The sequence below is a fragment of the Lasioglossum baleicum genome, chromosome 11, assembly GCF_051020765.1.
Source record: "Lasioglossum baleicum chromosome 11, iyLasBale1, whole genome shotgun sequence".
Taxonomy (NCBI): domain Eukaryota; kingdom Metazoa; phylum Arthropoda; class Insecta; order Hymenoptera; family Halictidae; genus Lasioglossum; species Lasioglossum baleicum.
In genome coordinates this window covers 8,466,192-8,483,548 of record NC_134939.1, presented here as the reverse complement: position 1 = coordinate 8,483,548, position 17,357 = coordinate 8,466,192, and the positions used below count along the sequence as shown (strand labels likewise).

The window sequence follows — 17,357 nt, the reverse complement described above, 5'->3', positions numbered from 1 at the left end:
AGTCCCTCTGGCTATTAAAATCTGGAAGCACATAAATAGTAAAATCACCAGCAGAAGCCGCAATCATCAAATAATCACGTTGACGATCATGACACGAGAGAATATCCAATGTATCAAGTTATAAACCGAATGAGGTAAGGAAAAATTATAGTCTGGCAGGTACTAGTTATACAGGAAACACCTAATTTCTATTTATCGGAAGCTAAGCGTAAAGAAGCAGAAGGAAAAATTGTGAAAAATTATTATTATTACAGAAACGATGTGAAAGTTTCGCGAAGATTGATCACCGGGTATTTCTATGTAAACAACGTGCTTGAAAAATATAATAAAAATATGAGACATGCGTGTATCTCGTGGAGATACGAATCGAAATGGTTCTGTGACATTTTACGCACTGGGGATTCGTGTCCGAGATATAAATAGTTGAAAATTAAAGGTTCGACTTCCGGAGCGCGCAGTTTAAACTCCAGTCAGCTGAGCACCTGAGCAATGGTGTACAGGTGTGAGTACAGGTAGACACACACAGTCGAAAAGCAGAGGACGATGCCCCCGACACGGGCCTTTTCCTTGATCATTCTGTCGCAACTTTTCAATAGTCTTTGACATAATCTTTTTCCGTGCATTCGTGTTTTTCATAATTTCTTATACATTATACAATTTTTATAAATTGTACATAATCACGCAACTTTCAAAGAAGACACTTTGCAGGAAACATTTATGTAGATTTTTAATGACAAATTTTCATGACAAAAACAATAAGTATATCAACAGCAGAACGGTTGAAACACTTAAAGAACTTGCCAAAGACTGTTGCAATAATTAGTAAATATTACTCTTCCTTGTTTAAGCTTCCTGACAATGAAGAATCTTTTATTTAAACACGCCAGTTCATTGTGTTTCCCTGGGAAAGTTGACCAGGGAAAGTGTCCTCGGCTCATGTGTCCGTTCCCGCTGCAACTCCAACATTTGCAAACTATCTGCCAGTGTTGGCGATGCTGACAAAGGACTTCACACTGGATAGTGTGACCGTCTCCTGTAACTCGACCAACCCTGCTTTCTATGAGTCTTAAAACGTGAATATCTTGCCCTTAAATCGTTTCCGGTCGCACCTTAAATGTCTATGAAGGATTGCAATTTACTATCATTATGCAGAGGTTGCATTCGAAAATTTGAATCTCCTTACCTCGCTTCCTGATATCTGTTCCGAACACTTTATTTAATATTAGACTGGTGATTTTTATGCAAAATAAAAATGATCTGCATTCATTGTCAGATAAAAGAGCTATTTATCCATTTTCTTAATAATTGTAATGAGTTGAAAATAATACAACAGCGCGTACTTTTAAATTCTTGAAATGTTTTTACAGTTCTGCGTTTCATATACATGTTTTTGTCACAAATGCATCAAATCCTTACCTTTCACGAATAATTTTCATTATTATAATATAGTCAATGTAAAAGGTATAATATTGAAATTTTAACATGTAATAATAATAATGTATTAAACACGTTGACATGGCAATTACAGCATTGTACACTTGCTACCATTAGAAATCGTTGGAAACGTAAACCGTAACCTCATAACTGCGGAATAGTCTGCACGGAACAGAATAAACGTGAAGAGCCTTGGACGAGGATTAATCAATTCTCGTGATTATATTCGTTGCGATTATTTCAGTTGCTCATCAATCATAATCATCGATCACACTGTAATCATAGTCAGTTACTAATAATCTTAATCACATACTAATAATAATAATTTGATTTGTTCATCGTTAACCGACTGTATTCGGTTCATCGTTAACCACAGAAGATTACTAAACTTTGGACGAAATTGTACTACAAAATATTGGGTTGGCAAGAAAGTAATTTCAGTATTTTAAGGTGAAATATAAAACCGAAGTTCTTTATTCAAACAATGACCTTTAATCAATAAAATATTTTCTTATTTATTATTTTTTGCAAAAGATCATCGAACAGAAAGGAAAATATCTGATTCATTGAAGTTAATTGCTTGAATAAAAAAATTGGGCTCTATATTTCACCTTAAAATACCGAAATTATTTTCTTGCCAGCCCAATAGTTTCTATAAAAATAATTTTATTCAAAATAATTAATTGAAACATTTAATTGGAGATATCGAGAGATATTTCTCTCTATTTAACGTAACAAAGTTCAAATTACAGACAGCGCTGATTAAAACTAATTTTAGCAGGTCTATGAATTTTCGAGACTTGGAGTCGACTCAAATAACAAGGATCTCGGATCATTGCGATATATGCCAATAAAGAAATTGATAGGACACCTCGGGTGCTCAGTACACACACACACACACACATCTGGTTTAGTTTTTCTCTGCAACGCTTCAAGAAAACTGTACAAATGGTGGGGGTTAACTGTAGTGGGGTTTGCGAAAATCTCTTGTTGGTTGTAGGGGGTTGCGATTTTTGACAATTCGGGGAAAATTCGAAGTGCTGGGATAGAGTGCCTACGTACTATGACCTGTATAGTACATTAATATATAATAAGAAATAACAAAGAATTATTCGAGTTAATAATTGAATAAGATAGGTCAGTTTTGTGACAGTCAGATCCTCTCGAACAGCCTGCGTATACCAGCCTGAGCCGCCATGGGTCTCAGAAATTGCAACAGCGATCACCGTTTTGCCGTACAGGTATGCACAGACGCCGGAAGTCCCGTTAGTCAACCTTAAGGTTTAAAATTCGTTCCTTCGAAAACCGTTTCGAGCCAGTCGTCGTACCATTTCCAAGAATGAAAATTCTAATGTCCACTGTCGTCATTCTACGCAACAAAGTCAAATTGGTCGAGCAGCCAACAAATCTGGATCAATTTGCACCATTCCATTTTAATTCCGATCAATTATTTTAGTTAAATTAAATCGTTTTTCTTCAAAATCCACCATGATAATAATCATTCAAAATTAGAATTCACATATATAAATAAAATCTTGTAATGCTGAACCGCCTTTCTATATTTATACTGTTTAAAAAGAGTAATGAAGTATTTTAATACAGTATACAACTTCATTTCAGTATTTTCACGATAATCAAACTCTCAACCATGCCATGAAACTCGACGATATATTTGTCGGCGATTTAATAGCTTTTCTTGCGACAACGGAATTTGATGCTTTCCTGAAAGCCACACACTGTTATCTGTCTCGACAACCTCTGCTTTCTCTTTTTCCGTGTTCCTAGACATATCTTAAAGGATTGGGAACCGTTTCATGGTTTTGATATTCCCACAGTGCATTTATTAACGTATTAGTTTTACAAACTAATTTGTTGATCGCTTGCAATACATTTTTACTGTCAGAAATAATTCCCATTATTCTTTATGCACTTGATCAATCTGGTAAATGATTAATAAATCATATAAAGACTAGATTTTAACACCAAAATTTAAAATATCGTTTTCGAAAATAATCTTTGTAATAATTTTTCAATTATGTCTATATCACATGCTATTTTCAATTATGTCTACATTATATGCTTTCAACTAAAAGAGCTAATAGATCGAGCTTCTTTTTAGAGCCATTGAAAACCGTACAAACTAACAAAGCCCACCCTGTTACGCAATTTTCTGCGTAAGCTTGTCGCTTTAGGAAAAAATTATTGAAGAACAATCACATGAGGGTTCCGTATAAATATGATTAGTTCCATAAGGACAACTATATGTACTGACATTCGGCGTGCCTCTCGCGTGTGAAAGCGCCGTACCTCTCTGCTTCAACGTGTATTATTGCTGCGACACACAGAAAGACGAGACTCACGTTCACACGGAGGGTCACAGCTAGCCTGAGGGAGCAGTCATTGACATTGAGAGAAAAAGAGGGAGTGAGAGAGTGAGAGAGAGAAGCTCTCGCTCTCTCTAGAACGAGTCTAATATCGCGCTACCACCTGTACACAAGGAAAGCTTTTCGCATTTTCTATTCAACCGTAGCCATCCGCGGCACCGACGATCGATGAGTCAAAAGCGAATCACGTTTCCTACTGTTGAGATTTTCCGATCTACTGCGTACCTATTGTAATCGCCTAACTCGCCTTGGCATCTTGGCGATTTTTGTACAAATTTAGTCTGCTGCATGTTCATGCACATTGTAAAATATTTTTATGAATTATTTTATGTGGATCAAAATGAGGAAAAATTAATTTTAAACAATAGGACTGACGAACATGTACATGAATTTATAGGCAGCGTCACGTGACCAGGCGGAAGCGTGGGGGAATAACGTCGTAGAGTGGGGACACAGATCTTAATCTGGTAACTCCGATTGCGATAGATAGAAACCGAGCGAAAATTTGTTTCTTTCTTTAATGGTTCAATACTTTCAATAGTATTTCAATTACTAATTCTAATGCTTTTCATTTAAAGTAAGGAAAATACAGGTAAATAAGTAATATAGAATATTTGAAGATGTAAAATTATAGACAAACCTCCCCTAATGCATCGAATGCGTACCGGTACATTCTCGATCGAATCTCCCTCGTCTCGTTGGAACGATTTGCGTCGACTTTCTACCCTGCTCGAGGCGATAAACCTCGACGGGCTCAAACCAGCAGAACGATTGTCGAATACTGAACTGTCGGGTGCCCAACTACCCAGACCCGCTCGCGAGAAACCTGTTTTCGTATTGTCCGGAACTCTTGTAACCAGTTAAAACGCGGTAAACGACTAGTTTGATATACACCGTGCTAAAAATAATTGTATTAACGCGATAGAATCGACTTTCCCAACTAATCTGCAATAGTTCATCAAAACACAACCGAATATGACGCGAAAATTATGTATATAGAGAATTTGCAAAGAGAACACATTTTGCGACTGGTTTCACACGACTAACTCGATCGGGAGAATAAATACACGAAAAATGTGATGATAAGATTTTCATTCATTTTTACGATTACTATTTGGAAGCAAAAATTCGAAGAAAATTTATGAACACGTGTTTTAGTAATTATAAAGTGTTATATATTTTTTAAGAATAATTGCAAGTAATTAAACAGTTACTCATTACACCAATTTTGAGTTGGTTACAGGATGAAATAATGGGTTAAAATTTCGTAAAATATGCTCTTCTTAGTGAACTATTTAATGGGCCATCGTTGGCTTTAATCTGTTTCAAGGTCGTTCTGATCCGCTGGTCCGGTTATACCCCTTTGTCGTTTTTTGCTATTTTTCGCTGTCCGACGACCGAGCGATACTGTTCCCTGACGAAACCAACATTTTTATACAAAACACCTTCAACCTCGTCAGCCTTTCAACACGTTCCAGAATCGCATGGTTGCATTCTTTACGCGATAACACTTTCTGGCGCCAGCGAGCGTATAATTGGACGAGTAGCTTGTTTATGCATTTATAAAATATACAATCCAGCTATTATAACAAATGGTGATTAAATTTTAAATTGATGACTAAAATTGACCAGAATTTAAAAATCTAACGTAATTAGTTTATTAAAATTATTAAATAAAGACATTTTGACTTGGCTCCTATTTTGTTATTGATACGGAAAAATTTTATTTTGCATATAAATCTAGTGACCAAATATTACAAAAATTTAGAGGTATTTTAATTGATAATTTCATATTGTGAAAATTGACATTATTGAATATTTTAATATTAGTAATCTCTGTTGTATGAATCTGTGTAGTTAACACATACAAAAGTCAATATTTATATAGGCGTTTCTGATGTGTATACAAACTATTTAAAACATAACTATTTAGAAACATAGCACATTGAGTATGTATATTAGCCAACTTGCTAATACAGGAAAACAGACTGACATTTCAACGGAAATACAGGTTATAGAACTGTATTCGAAAGGTAAATGTTTCCTCGAGTAGGAAAACATATTAGGTAGATTGCATTCAACTATACAACAAAATAAAAACAAATTTCGTTGTTCATAAAAACGTTCGAATACAATTATACACCTTTACTTCTACTCCAAAACATTTACATTTTATGAGAGTAATGTGTTCAATATTGTATAATATCAAAAATACATTAATGAAGTGCAGTTTAAAAGACGACGTTCATCTGTATCCGTCATCATAGCCAGCACCAACAATACTAACTAATAGACACAGTGCCCTAAAAGTGACAAATAAGCAACATTCCTTCAAATATGTTTTCGTCATCAGCTTAAGTGTACACCAGTAATACGTATGTATACACAACACAGTGCAAAAACTGTCGAACCTGTAGACACGCGATCTCTTAGCACAACTAAAATCAATATGAAAGAAAGGAATGACAGTTTATAGACTGATTCACAAACGTGGAAGCATGATTATAGTAATTATCGAAGATCCATGAATATAACATAAGGCCAGCAGTGAATGAAAGACTACTATACAGTAGTAGGAGTCGAAGAAGAAGATCTATAAGGATGTAGAAACAATGAAAATAATAATAACACCCGTCTGTATCCGTAAACCGTAGTATGACAGAGTCATACGCGGGATAGTAATCATAAAATCGTATTCAAAAACGAAAACAGTAACATTATTACAGAAATAAATCTGCAAGACTGTGTTTCGTTCTAGGAAACAACTTTATGTGCGTCATCAGCCATGAAAACGGCCACGAAACCATAGGTCCGCCATACTCGCTGATTCTCGCCGCCTATTTTGCTTGCACGGTCATATGTTTTTAATGCAAGACGAAGCGTGTGTGTTGCGCTCAAATCGGCGAACCGTGTATGTGTGTGTGTGATGTCAATTGTTTGGCATGGACACAATCATCGCGAGATTGATTTTCCTGTGCGTGTTCCAGGTATGAAAAAGTAGAAACACGCAAACCACTTTGTCTTTTTCCATGTGAAACAACGAGCATTGCTATTGCTCAATTCTTTGAAGGAATCCATCGAATTACAGTAACCTCTTGTATGAAGTCATCAAAAAATTGTACACCTTTTGCGGCAGCTCGGTGTTTTTCAACAATTGTTTTTGTATACACTCGTTGCTACTCCTACGTAAGGTATACACAGTCTTCTAAACAATGTCATTTAAAGTAAATGCAGAGGTGGGCATTTTATTTGGCGAAACAAATATTTCAAATACTGTTTAATATTTTCGATTTTATTTTGCTTAAAGAAAACAGTATTTTAAATAAGATACACAATTTCGAAAATAAAATTTTTCTATTTTAACAATCTGAAACACGAAATAAAATATTTTACTTTTTGCATTGTTACAATACTCTGAGACACCGCATAAACATACATATCTTATCGTTAAGAAACGATTTCCACTAGTAAATGTATTGAATTCGAACCATTATTTTCAGCAATAATATTGAAAAAAGAAATTGATAATATAGACAAACTACAAATATTTTCAATATTCATCAAATAAAATACCATTTTCAAAAAAATTACTGCCTCAAATAAATTATTTTATTTTCAAAAATTACTGCATTAAGTAAAATATTTTATTTGAATGTTATACACATACTTTAAAAAAAATAAATAGGATTATTTACTATTTACTATTTAAAATACTATTTCCCCCAGCTCTGAGTGAATGCCTTTGAAAATTCGATTTGAAATGGCCTCGTCCATTCATAGATAACTAAACCAGTCTCCGGTTTCTAACTTCAATTCGCTTGAAAAACAGAAGTGACTTAATTTAACACTTCATAAATAATTCACGATTTTTCAATGTCCGTTAAATCAACAGGTTGCGCAATAGAATCTAACAACCTCTTTCAAGATTATTACGGTCGGTGATCTAATAATTAGAGTTATTGCACAAAAAATTTTTTTATGCCTCCTAAGAAAGGATTGAGTTTCTTCTAAATATGAGTCGTTTACAGGTTAAATCGTTAGCCATATCTATCTTTGACACACTCAATTGTAGCTTAAACTGTTGATTTAAGATAAATTCACTCAACAACCATTAAATGCTACAAATCGAAGGAATTGTTAAAGATGAGTATACATATAATACTTCACCGATTTTCTTTAATCTTTACTTAATGGCGTTAAGCCATTTGGAAAATGAGCAGCTCATAAAGCACAGTCATCAAAAAGCCTATTACATACCCCTGTATCCACGGAGCACTTAAAATGACTATTTCTAAAAATTCTAAAGGAATAATATATTCCTTTTAATATAGTCCATTTAATATATTCGATATATGTATATTATATACCACATTCACAATATACAGTTACTCGGGTAAAGGTGATAACTTTTTAAATATTGTACTATAAGATTTGCACTTTTTTGGGAAGCTAGAGCAATTAGTTTACTACAGGATGTGAAATAATTTCTTTTCAAAAGTAGCAATTGATCGGAATATTAGAAAACATACTAAAAGTTGCATTTTAAAACTTTTTTTGTAGGTCTGTGTCAATTATATGCATTGTGAAAGTTTCATCGAAATCGGTTGATTCGGGAAAAAACGACAGGCATTGAAAGATGTAAGAATTCTTAGATATAGGCCGAATATCGTGAAAATCGGCAATTTTTACCATCTTTCGATGTTTGTAGCTCATTGCAACGTCGATCGATTTTGAAATTTTCAGAATATGTTTAATTCACACAGATCTACAAAACGTATTTCTTAAATTTTCAATATAGGCCCACATGAAAAAGTTTTAAAATGCAACTTTTAGTATTTCTTCTACAATTCCAATCAATTGCAATTTTTTGGAAAAATTTCTTCTCACATCCTATAGTAAACTAGTTACTCTAGCATCCCAAAAAAAGTTCAAACGGTATAGTACAATATTCGAAAAGTTGTCGTCTTTTTTAGAGCGTCCGAATATTAATTCGAGAGTAACTGTATATAAAATATACCCGAAGAAATAAATCTATTGAATAATTTCCTGTCACTCTATAAGAACAACAAGAACGTCTCCATACATCGAAATAAGTCGATTCAATAATTCCTCTATGAATGCACCTTTACGATCTCAGCAACAATTGAGCCCATTCCAAATACACCACAATCACAAGAAATCCCATCAACGCCACTATCGAATGTTAACAAAGTGCCTAACCAGTCACTCAGTGCCACTAAATCCCCCACAGCTGATGTCCGCCTATCAGCCGCGTTCCTCCACGAGACTGATAAGAAACTAGAAATGTTATTGTAACTCTACATAGTTTCGCGGCGTGCACCGCACGCCAGTGCAGGTAAAACTGCCGCTCGCACGAATGCTTATGCATGGCGGCCCTTGCAGGCACAGCGTGCATTCCTGCACACTGTTTCTGTCTCTCATACTTCCACATAACCGCGGTGCTCTGAACTCTTACGACTATCGAGCCGTTCTAGACGAGCAGAACTAGCAGAAGCAAGAAGCAACGTTACCCTTGCTCCTCTTCAGCAGCAGGACCCTGTTGCGCGATGCGAAACACGTCGGTGGTCGACATGGTGGCCAGTTGACGATTGTGGCCAGTCAGCGCTCGGGATCACATATCGACGTCCTGTTTGATGACGTTCTTCGGAGGATGTTCGCAGGATGTCTGCTTCGATTCTCGCAGATTCGGGTCCACGTGTAGACGGGAGAATTCGCGCACTAGTCACATACGTGGCTGGCGCCTGTCAAGGCTAACACACTGGCTGAAGGATGCAGGATATCAGGTATTGCAAGCAAGTTGCCGAGCATCTACAAACTATATCATCTACAAACAGCGTAGGGACAAGGGAGCTAGGATGCTACCTCATCACCTAGGGAGCTTCGTCTGCTAGATTCTTTTTTCCACGTTGCACGATCAAATGTTCGTCACGCGAACCTCGTTCGTTGCATTTCTTTCAAGAATACAGTAGACTCTGGATAGGACTGAATATGAATAGGATAGATCTGGATAGGACTGAACGTTTCGTTCTTATATAACTATTAAAACTAGAACGAATAAAGGAAATCAAACAATTGTGAACGAAAAAATACAAGACCGGTCATCTGACCGGCGATGGTCTGGGTTAGGTCACGTGGCAGTACAGTAAATGTAGAATAACTTGTTGGAAAAGACTATGCTCTTACTGCCCATAGGTGATACATGTAAATCGTTTCTGCACACAATTTTTGAATCGCTTTGTATAGGAGTCTGCAGTTGCTTCTAGATATTAGACCGTGCCAAAAAGATTAATACAAATTCAAGCTAATTTTTGTAAGAAAGCAAATTGCTACGTAACAGGAAGCTTACCAGGTAATAAAACATTAACGCGCGTGTGTGTGTGTGCTCACGTTATCTAACAATATCATGCGTGCACGTTGCAAAAGGATCTTTCGGAGCAGGCTGATACATCGGCTACGACTTAGACTGAATGAAGGGGAAGTTATGGGAAATGTCTTAAGCGATCGGATACCCCTCGTTCCTCGCAAAAACATTCCTGCTTGGAATTCAGGTCCTGTTTTCGTGCAACGAGCGAGTAACTTGTTTATATCGTTATCTAATTGTTTGCGATAATACGTTAAGACAGCGAGTAGGTGCTCGGCAACTTACGATCTCCGTACTGTAGATACCGGTAGCGCAACAGGTTGCTTGTTGACCACGGATTTTCCACGAGTCGAACGAAAAAGCGGCGAAGAGCGACGCACACGGCTGCGACCGACTCACTGCGGTCTCGTGTAGTATCACGCCGCACCTTCGCCGCCGTTCCCTCTACCTGTGCACGTACACTGTTCCCCGTTTACCTGTCTTTGGTACGTGCGTGTGAGTATAGTCATTCCTGTGTGCGTACACCGGTCGTCGACGAGACGCGTTCCTTCTACCTGGCCCGCTTACGCACACCGCTCCTCGGCGGATATTGAGCATCATAGCGTGCCGACGTCGTCGTCGCACCGGTGTGCGTTATTTCTGTTTCTGCGACACGCATATGTGTCAATGATTTGCCGTTTGTGCTGTTATTATCGCGTTTCCTACGGTATGTCCATTCCTGAAGCAGAGGAGATTGTTGTTTGCATTTTCGGGAATATTTTGCAGATTTTTGTTCGAGGAGAATATGCTTATGACCAATTAAATCGACGTGAATGTATGGCAACTTTTTGTTTAATACTAGAACAACCGAGCTATCAGAGTAACTAATTTGTATTGCCTTTGAATACATTTTTATGCAATGCATTCGTTGCACCAAGTTCAGTCAGTGATTTGAAATAATATGGTATGAACACCTTAGAATTTTCTTTATAAATATAATTAAGTTGAAATCGTCGAAAAATAAATTTCGACTTCGAATTTTTTATGCAATGTATCGTTGCACCAAGTTCAGTCAATGTTTGAACTAACTTGGTTATTTGATCTCTGACAAGTTTTATGGAATTTTCTGTATAAATATAATCAAGTAAACATATTAAGTAATTTTTATGCAATGCATTCGTTGCACCAAATGCAGTCAGTGATTTGAAATAACTTGGTTATTTCAATGATGATCACCTTCAGTGATGATCTCTGAGAAATTTTATGGAATTTTCTTTATAAATGTAATTAAGTTGAAATCGTCAGAAAAGTATAAGAAGATTTCTTTCTATGAACTTTGCCGTATACGGTAACGGTATACGGTAACTTCATCGTCAAAGACGTTGCATGTTGATTCGTGAAAGGTGTCATAAAATGAAAGGTTTCGCTGCAACAGCACATCTGCATAATCAGTATATTTAAATATATTAATCGTATCAGTACTACGATCTGGTGTTTCGCTTTCGGGGCTACTACTTATGACCAATTAAGCTATCCGGGTCGTCGACGATTTTCTCTCTCTAAATCCGTATGTACACACAATCTAAACGTAAACGCGTCGTGCAACAGTCCACTTGATTTATCGCTTATGTCCACTTGTGTCCAGTGATTTGAGTTGTTAAATAAAAATACTTCGATATTCAATCAAATTAATTATGGTAACTATAATAACCCTTAGCACTCGAGTGGTGACACACATTTAAGCATTACATGAGGTATTATATCAACTTCATATCCGTAAAATGAAAAAATTCATACACTACTGGGCAGAGATGGGCATTATTTGGCGAAACAAATATTTCAAATACTATTTAATATTTTCGATTTTATTTTGCTTAAAGAAAATAGTATTTTAAATAAGATATACAATTTTGAAAATAAAATATTTCTATTTTAACAATCTGAATATCAAAATAATATAATATTTCTATTTCAACAATTTGATACACAAAATAACATTTTTCTATTTTAACTATCTGAAACACGAAATACAATATTTTACTTTCTGCATTGTTATAGGTAATACTCTGAGAAATCGCATAAACATATACAGTTTATCTTATCGTTAAGAAACGATTTACATTCGTAAATGTATTGAATTGGAACCATTATTTTCCGCAATAATATAAATATTATTTCAATTGTAAAAAATTGAAATTGATAATAAAGACAAAATACAAATACTTTCAATATTCTGCAAATAAAATACTATTTTGAAAACAAACATTACTGCCTCAAATAAATTATTTTGTGTTATGTTTTATTTTCAAAGTTGTACCCATACTTTAAAGTAAATAGGATTATTTAATATTTACTATTTGAGATACTATTTTCCCCAGCTCTGCTACTGTGCAAAAAAAGCACCCAGTATAATTATAAGATATAATGACAAAAACAATATCTTTATGTAGAAATTGTATTGTACAATGATTGATTTATTGCATTTAAAGTATTAGATAATCCGCCATAACACATATTCTCAGAACTATTCAATTAAACAGCGGAATCCTTTTTCAAAACTTACTATGTTCTATTTGATTTTTTACGCTTTTCTATTAAACATGGCCGGGTGCTTCTTTCTTTTGCACAGTAGCGTATATGTATAACGGAATTCAATTTTCAAGTTAAAATATCTCCGACTGCAAAGGGATAATCTTGATAGTCTATCAATAAAACTTTGCATAAAGTCAGTGATGCAGTCTGGTCTTGAAAATAATGATTTTCTGTAAACCAACATTGGTTTCAGAAAAAAAGATCCTCGCTGATCTAGTCTAGTCAATTGATGCCCTAGACTCCAATTTACGAGTGGAGATCGAACTGCACCGTTCATCAGTATAATATTGAACTGTTGCAGCAGGTTCTTCGCGATACGGTTCAATGCGTAATGTTGACAAGACTGTGTTGCACGACAGGACACGTGCCTCTTGCACACACTCGTTCGCTCAGGTAGATGTGCGAATGCAGTGCATCTTTCATTTGCATATTGTCCTGTATGTGTACACAGTGGAATCTATAGACAGTGGAGTCTACGGAAGAAAGATATTGCATAATTTTCTGAAACTAATTGATCATCTGCACCCTATCATTCCTTTGAAAAATTCTAAACACAATATAAAAGAGATACATAGGTGTCATTATATGATGTAGTCGTAAACGAATTCTGTCAAAAAAGACTTCAAAAACGGGTTCCGATAACAACCTAAACAAAATTTGACGACGAACTAAAATGTACCAATTATTTTACACTAAATTATATTGTTTGATAGCTTGACATGGTTCACTTCAACGACTCCTATCATTGATTACCTGTAACGACCTAATAAAAAGGACTTAGAGACGAGAAATTACAGGTATAGTCTTTGAATGATGATATGTTTTCTCTCTGTGTGTGTATTATGTTTTAGCTTTATAATTTATGATTTAAATAGATCCGAAAACTAGTCCATTATTGCAAAATCTGTAGTACTTTTTAGTGAACTGTTCCTAGGAAAAATCGTATGTTATGTTACTCAAATATTACCGCGCTTCGATTCTTTAAAACGGTTCGAATATTCTGTATCCTTCTTTATCCACAAGTTGATAGAAAGTGACGGAGATCGCTGTAAAGAACTGGCAACACTGTCTGTAAGTAGTACCCCGAAGACTCCAATGTAGGGAGAGCAAAACACCAGTAGATCCGATAAAAGTTTTGCTCCTGCAAAGATATTTTGTGATATCATTGTTCTGGTTCAAAGGGGACTTGTTTTCTTTCTTTTCGCTTTTATCCCCTTCAACATGTCGTTGCTCCCCTGTTCGCACAGGAATGTGTTGTCTTGTAACCGTAGAATCACGTGCGGACATGTTTCCGTTTACCTGTGCACACTTTGCACACATCCAGTCCTTTAAACGTGTGTGTAATGATTCATGCATTATCCTGAACCTGTATAAAGTCGCCGGGAGCTAAAGCACATGCTCACATTACAATCAATTGTCGATGATTGCTCGAAAACACGGAAATACTCCAAAACAATACAAACAAAAATTTTTCTATAGATGCTGTTCATGTGTATTTTTTTAAAATACTAAAATTGATGTATGTAGTATCAAATTTGATTGCAAACTGACTATCGCTTCCACTGACTAAGCAGAGACCTACATAGAGCAGAGGATATTATTATACTGTCAGCGACCATGAGTCTGAAGGAAGATATGTGTACTAGATTTATGGTCATGAAAAGTTAATTGGAAACTTTTTTATAGAGAACTGGGAAGGAATTTGCGGAAGGAATGTAGGAATGGATTAGTCATCGCGTAATTTGTGATTGAAATCACTGACTTAACCGTCTGTAGGTATTGCTTTTCTACCACGTTACCAATGTTGGGTAAAATGGTATTAATTATTTTGGGTAATTAATATTAGCACAGACACAAACTTAAGATAAGTAGCACAGAAGAGATATAGGAATAGACATGGCACCTTATGGTACCGACGAGAAGACATTCAGCCGTCGGCAGCCCCTGTGCTATTCAGCGGGACCAGTAAGCGGGCGGGACCGGGCGCGGGGATAACGTGGAATTTACAGTGATCTGAAATACCACATCGCTAAAAGTTCTACCACCGACGAGATACTCGTCAAGTAGAAGAAGAATGATATAGTAACTGCCTTATAATACTATCACCGACGAAATACTATCACGTCTCTTAACCTAAATAGAACTAGGCGATATATGACATTGTTCACGCCCGGGGCGAACCAGCTTGAATAATACATATATTTTGTTCTAAAGGAAGGAGAAATTGCAAAATGTTATGGAAGACACACACAATAGATATAGGAATAGAATTGATTGAAAATCAACATATTTATTACATGTGCAGCTATTAGCTCGATATTATCCTTTATTCATAAGACACTAGAAATTCTTACAAATAGAGGATAATACCGATTGCCCAGGTCTCACCACGAGGAGGTTGCTGCACAAGAGACCCGAAAGGGAGTCAGAACGAATGCAATATTCCTTCTGGCTCCCTTTCTTACAACGACGGACTTATACCAAATTACGCAAGTATGTCGAGTAATTATCGCGGGGCAAAAGGTGTGAATCGGAGAAGAAGTCTCCGATCCACGGGGGATCAAAGGCAAATCAGGCAGAAGGCTCTGATTCTTTCAAAGAGAAAAAACTAAAGCGAACCAGAGCAGAAGGCTCTCCGCCCCCCACTACCTAACCCTAACTAATTCTGATCGCATAATCTTTTCATTCTATATAGCCGTCATACAGAATTTGAACCAGTAATGGAAAAATCATGAGATCAGAATTAGTTAGGATTAGGTGGTTGGGGGCGGAGAGGGCCGGCCGTAAGGCTTGCCCGACCACGCACATACGGAAATCCAGAAGTATTCTTTCAAAATTGAAAGCTCACCCTATATATACATGACCAGAGTGAGACCCTGTTTTCTCTCTCACCTCCACAGCGTCAAAATGTAAACAAACGCCGCACCGGGACAGGCTTACGTTGCCACGGAGCGTGCAAAAATACGAAAAATTCAATATAGTATTAGCGATAGTTTTGTGCAAATATCTTGAAAACTAAAAGCGACCCCCCTATATTGGAAAAGGAAAAAGTTGTTCAAAATGTCAATATCTATAACATATTTAAATTTTATCAAAATCGGAGTAGGCAGACCTTTTCTGTATAATTACCGATTAATATTCTTATGTGTAACAATGGATATAAGGTATTCTTCCACATTTTGCAACTTCAAATTTATGATTCGAATGGCCAGGGAGGCGATCACTTGGCACGGGCCTAGCGACGAATGTTCGCCGTTTATAAATTTCGTTTGGCTTGAGACACGCACACGATCATGGTCTGTCTCATCGACACGGTTGTGTGGTCTGCAGTAGTAGGCTTTTGTCTACACAATCAGATTTTGCAAGAACTTTAACATTTAATATCTTGATTAAAATCTTGCTAAGTCCTTCTTTGCTCGACAATAAAATTTTCATTAGCCTTTCCAATAATTAAATATTTGATTTTTACATTGAATTCAATTCTTAATTGTAAGTAAAACATAAATTGTAACTGTTCCTGTGATTAAACTTCAAAAACTCACAAAGTAGTCTGTTTATCTGCAATCGGTAAATAAAGTTTCCACACGTTACTAACGCCAGGTGTCTCGTACCGTCAGCTTCTCCTCAGCACTGAAATTTAAACCTTCATGTTTACTTTCCCTTTAACTAAAACTAACCTCAAAACTTATCTCTGTAATTTCTCTCCACCTTCTCATATTCTCTAGTTTCTCCATTTTTTCTACTTCATCTCATCAAATTTTTATTTATACTCTGTTCTTTACACACTTTCTATTTTCCCTTTTCTACTGGTTTTACCTGTGCCCTGCAAACATAGGCTAACCGGAAGTCCGGTGAAGACAGAATGATTACGCTTCTGCATGCGATTCAAAGTCGCATTTCGAATGTCGATTTTAATATCGCGACGGTAATCGACGCGAAATGATAGAGTGATCGGCTACGCGTTACCAGCTTGCGTTTTATTGCATACTGTCGATGCATACTAGAGATACCAACGATAATACAATATCTCCGACTAAGCGTTTTCTTTCTTGAAATGTCCCGCGAACTTTCACGTCGCGCTACATTCCCTGGATCATTATCTCGTCTCGATCAATTTGACCCGCAATTGGTTCATTTAATGCCGGAGAAACCGCTTGGAGTATCGGCGATATTGCAATTCTGGTAACGCCGGTGCCTCCTTGATCTTAGATAGTGCTATCATCGCTAATTAAGTAGCACGGACCCGTTAATTATAATGCGCTATCATTTTTCCTCATTATTAATCCGCCTCCGCATCTTTATTGCAGACTTCAAGCAGAATATCATTAAAATACTGGCGACAGTAATGTAAAATTTACTTTATTCGTGATCCAACACTACATGTTGAACGGAAGCACAAATTAGGAAAGACAATTGAATTATTAAAATAATATCATGCATCTTTTAAAATATAATGCAGCTTCAATTAAAAAAAATAATATTTTATTTATGAGACATTGCTTATGTAGCTTGTCGAGAATAATATTTTGTTAATGTCGTATTTCTTATAACAAGCTTAATTTATAAACTAATAAAAACGTGGTAAT

General features: G+C 36.1%; 1 protein-coding gene and 1 long non-coding RNA gene across 6 annotated transcripts in view; both read right to left on the bottom strand.

Annotated features, from left to right (window-relative positions):
• Positions 1 to 10,628, bottom strand: part of LOC143213358 (uncharacterized) — a 56,740-nt gene extending 46,112 nt beyond the window's left edge. For 2 of the 5 annotated variants that reach the window (XM_076433114.1, XM_076433119.1), the window contains exons 1-2: positions 10,486 to 10,628; positions 9,350 to 9,601 (exon numbers count right to left, since the gene is read on the bottom strand). In XM_076433114.1, the coding sequence (XP_076289229.1) occupies positions 9,350 to 9,411 (62 nt within the window). In that variant the 5' untranslated portion in view covers positions 9,412 to 9,601; positions 10,486 to 10,628. The remainder of the gene's footprint in view (positions 1 to 9,349; positions 9,602 to 10,485) is intronic. The other 3 variants (XM_076433116.1, XM_076433117.1, XM_076433118.1) reach the window with 3 other exon arrangements.
• A 4,619-nt stretch (positions 10,629 to 15,247) lies between these two features.
• Positions 15,248 to 17,130, bottom strand: LOC143213388 (uncharacterized). The gene is made up of 3 exons (XR_013009966.1): positions 16,480 to 17,130; positions 16,314 to 16,401; positions 15,248 to 16,115 (listed from the first exon to the last, which is right to left on the bottom strand). It is a non-coding gene; the product is annotated as an uncharacterized LOC143213388 (long non-coding RNA).
• Positions 17,131 to 17,357: the final 227 nt, after the last annotated feature.